Genomic DNA, 11187 nt, shown 5'->3' with positions numbered 1-11187 from the left:
ATCCCATTCATTGTATTCAAATTGAATTTATATTGATTGGTAGATTTAAATGACACAACATTTTTTTGTTGTTCATAGAACTGCTGTGGAAAACTGTTGTTAAAAATAACCGATAAAAAAATTATGTATAGTAAAAAATTTATTATTTCCTTAAATAATTTGCTACAAATATACCCCAGCGACTTAAGACTGGTTTTGTGCTCCAGGGTCACATATAAGGTACACTATCGTTAAAAAGTGTTATTAAGTGTTTTTTCGGTTTAATTTTTAAAGAAATTAATCAATTTGCTCAGAAAGGATGTGTTCAACTGTTTAAAAGTGACAGTACAGATGATTTCAATGTCAAATAAATTCTGTTCTTTTAAACTTTCTATCAAATCTGAAAAATTGTTTCCACAAAAATATTGAGCAGCACAACTGTTTTCAACATTGATAATAATAATCCATGTTTCTTATGCAGCAAGTCAGCAAATTAGAATGATTTCTAAAGGATCGTGTGACACTGAAGACTGGATTAATGATGCTAAAAATTCAGCTTTGCATCACAGGAATAAATTACATTTTAAAATAGATAGAAAACAGTTATTTAAAATTGTAATAATGTTTCTTAATTATTGAATTAATGAACTACTGTTTTTATTATATGTTTGATCAAATAATAAATGCAGCCTTGCTAAGAATAAAATACTTCAATAACACTTCACAATAAGGTTCCATTTGTCAACATTACTTAACTGTATTAGGTAACATTAGTTAGCATTCAGTAATCTTAGTGTAATGTAAATTTCAATATTTACTCATACATTATTAAAATCAAAAGTTGTGTCTGTTGTATCTGTATTATCTAATGTTAACAACGGTTAATAAATACTGTAACAAATGTTTTGCTCATTATAAATTAACTCTAGGTAATGCATTATCTAATGTTAACTAATAAAACCTTATTGTGTTAGTTTTACACACAACTTATAAATGGTCCAGAGAAAATATTCTCAGTGAAAATTTCTGACAGATATGCAGGCGTATACTTGCATACATACTTTGCATTTCCATTCAAACACATGCAAACGTTTTGTCTTTGCTGCATACTGCATCTACATTCAGGTTTGTTGAACTCTGACCTGCACATTCACATAACGAAAATAGATTTAACCAATGCAGGATGTTAACATCACAGACTGACCTCTTGGCTCAATAATGTGAATACAAACTTCAAAGCTTCTTGTTTTGCAGTGTTCCAGGAAAGTAAAGACGATAGTATTTTTTAACTTTTAAATGTATTATTATTTGTTATTTGGAATGTATTATTTAAAAAAAAAAAACAGAAGCCCTAGAGCACAACATGATATCCTGATGAATCCGAATTATTCTAAACGCAGTAGTGCATACCTGCAGTTAGTAATTATCATAATACACATCCAAAACATCTAGATATGAGCGCTTTCCACACAACCTCACAGTCTGCAAATGTATCCTTAAGCTCTATAAAAAATTTTGAGCACATGAAGCATTTTTATGCACAAATTAATGCACATTGTTTTTGTTATGAAATATAGGTTTATATTTTCATATAAATAATTTATGAAATAAGACTTATTGTAGGGTAGTTTTGCTATTCAAATTCTAATATATATATATATATATACACATACAATTTAAATGTTTCTTTTTAATAAATATACCTATAAAAGCATTATTTTTTTGAGAAAAAAAGTAAATTTTAAATTTTATGGATCAAGATTTTTGAATAAAAACACAAATCTGATTATATTACAGATCTGGGGCTGGACAAAATGTCTGATCATAATTCAGATAAAGCCTGAAGCTCTCTTAAAACATTCTCTCCTGACAGGAAATGAATGCATTATATGGAACTGAATTTAATAAGCCATCTTAAATATCCCCAGCGGAAATGTTGCCAGGAGAAATGCTTTAAAACAACATCTCCTGTGTACTTTCTTCTTGGTAATGCAAATCAATTCTCTGTTTTCTTATTGGCATTTTGATTGATAGCGGACAGGAACTGATTAAAAGAAGTTTCCCTCCACATGATCAGGAAATTATGGAAACAAAATCCAAAAGCTCTTTTTACGAATTTATTCACGTTTACATAAAAGATGAGACAGGTTATGATCAAACCATCCCCTTGCACTAACTTATTTGAACAGTAGTTGCTTTATACAAGGATCATTTATCTGCGATAATATGTGTTTTTTTTTTATCGCTGTGGTTTGACGAACACAATGGTTGTCAATTAGTATCGTTTGGGAAAAGGAGAAATTAAGCACTGTTTAAAAATTCCTTTTTGAGAACTACTATAGGGCCAAAATCTGTTGATCATTATAATGGCAGCAATGCATAACAATGCTTTTCTTCCTTGCCACAATGTTGTAATACAGAATGTTTTACAGAAAATAATTGCCATCCCAATGCAAAAGTGTATATTTACTTCCATGCACATAACCTTAAGAAATAATTACCGTCTAGTCCATTTAGTATTGCAGACTACTAGAGAGTATACAAATTCTCAAGATAGTTGGAGGTAAAAATTGATAATGAGCTTAAATTAAGAATGACCCACTCTTGATTTTTACCCACAATTACAACCAAACACCAAAATGAAGACTGAGCCAGATTTTGAAGCTTTACCATTAGCAGAAGTGCCCTGAATGGCTTGAAAGGCAAGCAAAACCAGCCGGACGTTGTGCGGCAACAACATCTGTTCATGATTTTATGATTTAATAGCAAGGATCCAAACACCGAAAGCGAGAAACACACACTCACACAAAACCAGATTTTACTTGCTGCCCCAAAATAGTCTGTGATCAAACTCCAAAGGCAAAAAAACGCTCCCGAATGATTGAGAGAGGCAAAAATCCAATACAGCTCAATCTGAGGTAATGGCTGCCTAAGACCTCCAGCTGATTTGAAGAGATAAACCGTACAAGTGGTGTATTGTGGGAAGGCCAGCATGCTGAAAAGGGCTCATATTGACGTCACGGTTTGAGTGTCAATCCTTTTATGCCTCTTTAACCTTGCCGACGATCGTGAAACATAATGAGCCGTTCCTCTCGGAGTGAACAGAACTCATATTTTCTGTCTCTCGCAGGACTGTCACAACAAAGTGAGAGAGCGTTTCATGTTATGACACATATGAGAAAAGAGCAGGTCAAGGGGCTTATGCATAAACTCAATGTGTTTATGTTGTTTTAGGAGAGCAATCTTTGAAAAGTGAAGATGGATGTGAGGTCTGCAATGCGGATGGGAAACAAAATATCATTTCCTGTAATTTGTTTCATCTTTGACATATTGCCTCGGACACACAGTCATTATTCAAAGACTGAGTGAAATGAGGGCAACGCTGGGATAAGATGGCAGTCTTGGAGTAGAGAAGGGGGAGTTGTAACACTTTTTAGTTTGAGTTCATTTATAGATGTTTGTTAAATGTTTACTTTAAACCTTTGAAAGTTTGCCTCAAACTGTTTGGACATGTCTACAGTAATTTCCGATGTTAATTAAATGTATAACTATGCAAAGGTTAATGGAAACAATAATGGAATGTTTAGGATCAAATAATGTACTTGTTTTGTTATAAATGAAATAACAATTCAAACCAGAAATTACAAAGTCATTTTTATTTAGCCAATTTACATTTAACATTGTTGTGTACGTTTAAAATTATTGCTTATGCTACTTAAAATTGTAACATTTTATATTTAGTGAGTGTTACAATTATTGCTGCTCATCCCCATGTTCCATGTACGTTTTTTATTTATTTATTTGTTATTTGTTTGGAAAGAAATTAATGTTTTTATTCAATTGGTGCATTAAATTGATCAAAGGTGACAGTAAAGACTTTTACAATGCAGCACAACTGTTTTCAACATTGATAATAATAGGAAATCAGCATATTAGAATGATTTCTGAAGGATCATGTGACACTGAAGACTGGAGGAATGATGCTGAAAATTCAGCTTTGCATCACAGGAATAAATTACATTTTAAAATATATTCAAATAGAAAACAATTGTTGTAATACTTTTCAATTGTAGTAATATTTCACAATATTATGGTTTGACTGTATTTTTGATCAAATAAATAGAGCCTAGCATAAGGGGCTTCTTAAAAAAATCTTACTGACCTCAAACTTTCAGCTTTGAATATGTCTCATCTAATAAATGGCTGGTTGCATAAAATGCTTAGACTAGTCTTACAAGTTAGTCATCTATTTTTTTTATTTAAGACTGATCATATCTTTTTTAGGCTGGTTACATAAAAACATAAATTGGACTAATTTGAATCCGAAAAATAAGTCTCATCACCCCTTGATGAACTGCTAGCTGGTCAGACTAGTTTTTAAGACACTGTCTTAACATAGTGTCTAAGTTTATGCAACTGGTTCAGAATATAGAGTCTGAACTATTTTATAATATTTGTTTTACTGTTTTGAGTCTTTTGCATTTAACTCAGTGGTTATAAAACCTGAAGCTGGTTTTGAATTGATGCCAGACACATCTGTCTAAAAATTGCATACACGTTTGAAATAACCTGAGGTGAGTAAATGGGTGATAAGATTTATAACTTGAAAGATACGGTCAATGATATGATTAATACACATAATACCATTGGCATCAATGCAAAACTAGAGTTAAAAAAATATATAATTATATATATATATTTATAAAATGTGTGTGTGTGTGTGTATATATATATATATATAGTTACCGTGATCTAAAATTACTCATATCTTCATATGTTTTCGTGGCACTACCCACCTCCACTACAAATGTAGGCTTGAATATTAAACCGTATCTCTGAAAACAATGGCTCCACAGTGATATAAACTATAATATTAGCAGAGGAAGTCAGGCTAACCAAAGAAAGACTCGCAGGCATTTCCGCCAACTGCCTTCCCAAGGTCTGAGACTGGAGGATGCATTCAACTCAAATTCTATTCACACAAACCCACACAGCACAAACCAAACCCTATCTGACTCATGATTTGCCAGACAATGTTTAAAAGCAGGCTCTAAACATAGCCTTAAAAAAAAGCAGAGAACTCCTATTATGTTACAGAGTCCCTTGAGATGATTGACAACTGAAAGACGGAGGAAATCTATTGTGTTGCTTCAAGAAAGGATGAAGAGAATTAAGAATATTTTGCTATTTTTGCTTTTTCACGGGGAAGTCAATGTGAAATCAAAATGGACCCTTTTTACTTGAAGACACATGAAATGTGTTGAAATGTGTTGAAATGTATTAACTACTCCCATCCAACCACCTGTCGTAAAGAGACCATTTTTCACAATCCAATCAATTCCCTATGGATAAAATCCCATCCAGCCAAATATCCATTGACTTTCCTGAAAATATGGAGCAAAAAGTTGCCTTTATTTCAACATTTAGCAAAATAGTCTAGTCATACCTTTTATCCCAAATTTGTTGCGTCTGCTGTATTTGTTGATGAGGACGAAAATCACAATGAGGAAGACGCAACCAAAGCCAGCCAGACCAACAGCAATCGACATCTACATGAAAAAGCAATAAAGCAGTCAATGACACAGCTTCGTCTGCTGAAACTGAATTTAAAGAAGAACTTCAGCCTTTTGCTTTTTCAGACAGAATGGACGTCTTACTCCAAATGAATCTTCTTCAGGACTCTTCGCCTCATCTTCAGGTGTTGGAGCTACAGGAAATAGAAAAGACATTTGTTCAATTAAAGAGGCCAAAAATGCTTTCCTTTAGACAGTGTTGTTGTTGTTAACCAAAACTATTTTTTTATTGCAATAAAGCTGAAATATAATATAATATTAAATTAAAAACTTTTAAAAAGTAAACAAAAATTAGATATGTTACATTGGCAACCAACCGAAAAAAAAAAAAGTTTAAGCTGTAGTACAAAAATTACTAAAAATTAAAATGAAAACTGAAAATTTAAAATATAAATGGGATATTAATACATTTATAATATATACTGTATATACAGTATCTCACAGAAGTGAGTACACCCCTCACATTTATGTAAATATTTTATTATATCTTTTCATGTGACAACACTGAAGAAATGACACTTTGCTACAATGTAAAGTAGTGTATATAATACTAAAATAACACTAGTTGTTAACACTTTTAATATTTACTTCTTAAATGTTCATCCTTGGCTACAACAAACCTAAACAAGTTAAACATTTCCACCATTATTTCTCATGGGGATAAAAATAAAGCAATTTAACACCCATTGACACACATCATCATGCTATGTGGAATAAGTCGTCACATGTCATTAAACTGCTTGTTATAGACTTTTTGACAGAGTAAAACAATTCCTGAATGAATGAATGCATGCTAGTTTGATACCAAATTTCAAAATATCTGAATTTAAAGACATAAATCTAATTTAATTGGACGTTTGACAATAACTATTCAGCCCTGTGACAACTAGGTCTGCTTCCACCAATATATTGAATTCTGTCTGTTCCTTACTAGATATGTCTATTTTCAATTCACTTCATGACTTGTACATTTATGATGCTGCCTGAGAGGCACAAAGTAAACTGTTTTGGTTCTGGAGGCTTTTGTCTGAACCCGTGTGGCTTGTTCACAGGTGCCAGAGAGGAATTGGCATTTAATTGAGTCATAATGGCAGAGGTGCAGCAGAGCTCACATATTACCGCATCCCGCACCCAAAGCACGAGCCGTCCTCGCTGGACTCGAAAACAATTACACCATCCTGAACTCTTAATGCATAGAAGCTTGTATACGTGCCAAAAACGTGCTATAATTCATAAGGGCTATTCTTTAATCTACCTCTGTTTAGTGTCATTAGGGGTGTCCTTTTTTACAGATACTAGGGAAGATTTCAAGTATACAAGTTTGCTATGTTGAGCATTTTCGTTTGCCAAGTTCTGTGTTCTTGGTGCACTTGAGAGGAGCTATTATTATGAGATACCGCTTGCAAGATGATACTGTTTTATCAAATTCTTCAATGCTGAACTTAAGATCATAGATTATAATGTATTTGAAGCAAGCAGAACAGGGACATGAGATGTGACTAATATGTTTTGTCTGTCTGTATTCTTTTGTTCAAAAAGAGAGAGGCACTTACTGTACTCAATTATTCCTAAAAGAATGGCATAAGAGGAGAAAAGAAAAAAATATAAAAGATTACAAATTGAAAACATTTTAAAGCATAAAAATGTGTAAAAGATACACTACCATTCAAAGGCTTGGGGTCGGTAAGACTTTTTGTTTTTTGAAATACATTTCATTTGATACGCATTAAAATTATGTGTCGGATATTTCAAATAAATGCTTTTCTTTTGAACTTTTTATTAATCAAACAATCCTGAAATGTTTTTTATCACGGTTTCTGCAAAGGTATTAAGCAGCACAACTATTTTAAACAATGATAATATTAAGAAATGTTTCTTGAGCAGCAAATCAGCATATTAGAATGATTTCTAAAGCATCATGTGACACTGAAGACTGGAGGAATGATGCTGAAAATTCAGCATTACGTCACAGAAATAAATTAAATTTTAAACTATATTGAAATAGAAAACAGTTATTTTAAATTATAATAATATTTCACAGTATTACAGTTTTTACTGTATTTTTAAACAAATAAATAAGCTTGTATACGTGCCAAAAACGTGCTATAATTCATAAGGGCTATTCTTTAATCTACCTCTGTTTAGTGTCATTAGGGGTGTCCTTTTTTACAGATACTAGGGAAGATTTCAAGTATACAAGTTTGCTATGTTGAGCATTTTCGTTTGCCAAGTTCTGTGTTCTTGGTGCACTTGAGAGGAGCTATTATTATGAGATACCGCTTGCAAGATGATACTGTTTTATCAAATTCTTCAATGCTGAACTTAAGATCATAGATTATAATGTATTTGAAGCAAGCAGAACAGGGACATGATATGTGACTAATATGTTTTGTCTGTCTGTATTCTTTTGGTCAAAAAGAGAGAGGCACTTACTGTACTCAATTATTCCTAAAAGAATGGCATAAGAGGAGAAAAGAAAAAAATATAAAAGATTACAAATTGAAAACATTTTAAAGCATAAAAATGTGTAAAAGATACACTACCATTCAAAGGCTTGGGGTCGGTAAGACTTTTTGTTTTTTGAAATACATTTCATTTGATACGCATTAAAATTATGTGTCGGATATTTCAAATAAATGCTTTTCTTTTGAACTTTTTATTAATCAAACAATCCTGAAATGTTTTTTATCACGGTTTCTGCAAAGGTATTAAGCAGCACAACTATTTTAAACAATGATAATATTAAGAAATGTTTCTTGAGCAGCAAATCAGCATATTAGAATGATTTCTAAAGCATCATGTGACACTGAAGACTGGAGGAATGATGCTGAAAATTCAGCATTACGTCACAGAAATAAATTAAATTTTAAACTATATTGAAATAGAAAACAGTTATTTTAAATTATAATAATATTTCACAGTATTACAGTTTTTACTGTATTTTTAAACAAATAAATACAGCCTTGGTGAGTAGAAGAGACTTCTTTCAAAAACATTAAATATTCTTACCGACCTTAAACTTTGTGAACTGTAGTGTATATAGATTATATAGTGAATTATACATTCCTATATATATATAATATATACTATAATATAGTATCACATATATTGTTTTGTATATATAAGCAGGCACACATATCAAGGTATATCAAAATAAAATGAATAAATATCAGAGTCATTCCTATCAATAAATATCAATAAAATCATCCATCCCTCAGGCTACAAAAGTAAATGAACAATTAAATAACTTACCGTCATCCTCAATGAACGGTGGCTCAAGAAAATAGCCGTAGATGGTTTTGGTGACTGACCCGAGAGAGTTAGAGGCTACTAGGGTATAGTTTCCATTGTCGTAATGCGTGGGGTTCTGAAAAGTCAAGCAGCCTTCCAAGTAATCTTGGTAGTGCTCCATCTCCATGCGGATATACTCGCTCTGCAGGATCTCACGGCCCTTGTGGAACCAGCGCAGTGTGGGATGGGGAAAGCCCCTCACAGTGAACTCAATGCAGGTGTGATGGCGCCGCTCCGGCTCGTCCAGCTTCAGGATTACTGGCGGAACTGATATGAGGAAAGAAAAACCAAGGGTTCATAGGAAGACAGAGGCTTTTATGTAACAGATACAGGACAGAATGGCTGACAGCAAATTTTCATCAGTGAATTACACAGATTTCTCACCCATGGTAATATACACACACATATATTTACATACTCTTTCCACCACAACTCTCTTTTATTTCTGGCATCAACACTATGGCAACAAACCAATCTAATTTCATTACCTGCAAGATGACAAAGCATACAGATAGTCCTAAATGTCAGATTTAAATAGACAGATCAGAATGGGGTGCAGTGTGAACGGAAATATAAATCTCTATTCTCTTTTCCTTGTATGGAAAACTGAATCTCAGACATTCAGCCTAGCATCTCATTTTATGTTTCACAGATAAAAGAAAATAACACACACAACATAAGACTGACGATGGTGACAGACGACAAGAAGAGTGAGTAAATGATGATACATTTTTATTCCTTTAATGTTAAAAGTTAAAGTCTCAAAGATTCCCTTTTTGTGAAATGCACCTTCATAGATTTCTTAACAATGGAGTTATTGTCAAGTAAATAGAAGGCCCACTGTTAGGTTAATATGCACTATAAGTTCATAAATTGGATCTTCGATGAAAAACGGACAGAGCATAAATGGACAGAGGGACAGCTCGTAATCTTGCTGTCACAGACTGTATATTATTGTACGCTATTCAAAGGCAAACCGCATGCAAACGTCTTGTCCGACACTGCACATTTGTTTGTCATTCAAATGAGAACACATCATTATTGTCAGCTGCCTTCTCTTGCCGAAATGATTTGTGCTTGGCTGACTGATGAGACTAGACGAGAGATATATCCCTCCTGTAGAGCGGCTCGGCACACATCCCGCCTAAACAGATGACATGTGTTTTAGAATCAGCATGCAGCAGCACCCTTGCTCTCAGCCTGTCTGTTCTCACTACTGCATGAGGCCTGTCATTTAGAGAGCCCTGCTGCAATCCCACCAGGAGAGAGAAAGAGAACGGGAGGGATGTGCATCCCATATGTGCGTCTCATATTCTGGAGCTTTTGATCGGAATGCTAAAATCCAACTGGTGTACTTTTCATTAGCATTATTAATGCGGCTAAGTGGAACAGGGCCAAACCTTTTGGCTTTGTTGACTCTGCACCCAGTTGTGATGTTTCTCAAATCCGATCTTTAGGACTGATTGTCCATGCTGTCAGGTAGTGAAATCACATTTTTCCGTTCTGACATTATAGTAAAGAACTGGTCTACAGAGACTGTCATTTAAAAAAAAAAAAACATAAAATAAAAATAAATAAATCATACAATTATTTCATTTACAAAATTAATATTTAAATTAATGACTTTTCTACTTTATATGAATTTAAATATATACTAAAAGTATATATATATATATATATATTAGGGCTGTCAATCGATTAAAATTTTTTTATCTGATTAATCACATCCTTTTTCTGTATATATATGTGTGTGTGTGTGTGTGTGTGTGTATATATATATATATATATATATTAGGGCTGTTAACGTGTTTACGCATACGATTAATTTTACAATCCTTAATCCTTAAAAATTACTGAAGCACAATTTCTATTCTAACCCTTTAACCCAATTTTGCTTCTCTGCTTGCGATCAGATCATTTTAAGCCGCTAAACTCCGGGAAAGTTTTCAGTCCAATGATCCGGTAAAAGAATGCATTCAAACAATCCGTCCAAAAAACAGCGCTAATATAAAGGAAACCAGGCTGATTACATCAGAGATTGCAGAGAGAACAGAGAATCGCTTTGCGTTTTCAGTGAATTATTAATTCCAGTGTATTTCGCTTTAAAACACGAGCTCTGTCATATTCTGTGATTGTCTCTGAAGAGCGCGGAGCCCTCACACGTCACACGCGCTGTGTGAAGTAAAGACTGTTGATTGTCAACACATCCCACCACTGTATGGCCAGATGAGACGCAAACTACGGTTTCTCGACTGGATAACCAGTCTCGCTAGTAAAGTTTTGATGGATGAAGACTGCAATCAAGGTAAAAACGATTGCGGTGGCGTACAGGAGTCGTACAGTA

General features: G+C 33.4%; 1 protein-coding gene across 1 annotated transcript in view; it reads right to left on the bottom strand.

Annotated features, from left to right (window-relative positions):
• The window catches only part of ntrk3b (neurotrophic tyrosine kinase, receptor, type 3b), a 126138-nt gene that overhangs the window by 43252 nt on the left and 71699 nt on the right, over positions 1-11187 (bottom strand). Inside the window, exons 8-11 of the mRNA XM_016545819.1 lie at positions 8805-9110; positions 7986-8000; positions 5637-5686; positions 5426-5528 (exon numbers count right to left, since the gene is read on the bottom strand). Of these exons, the coding sequence (XP_016401305.1) occupies positions 5426-5528; positions 5637-5686; positions 7986-8000; positions 8805-9110 (474 nt within the window). The remainder of the gene's footprint in view (positions 1-5425; positions 5529-5636; positions 5687-7985; positions 8001-8804; positions 9111-11187) is intronic.

The sequence above is a fragment of the Sinocyclocheilus rhinocerous genome, unplaced genomic scaffold, assembly GCF_001515625.1.
Source record: "Sinocyclocheilus rhinocerous isolate Xijiao unplaced genomic scaffold, SAMN03320098_v1.1 scaffold760, whole genome shotgun sequence".
Taxonomy (NCBI): Eukaryota; Metazoa; Chordata; class Actinopteri; order Cypriniformes; family Cyprinidae; genus Sinocyclocheilus; species Sinocyclocheilus rhinocerous.
This window is presented reverse-complemented; position numbering and strand designations above follow the sequence as displayed.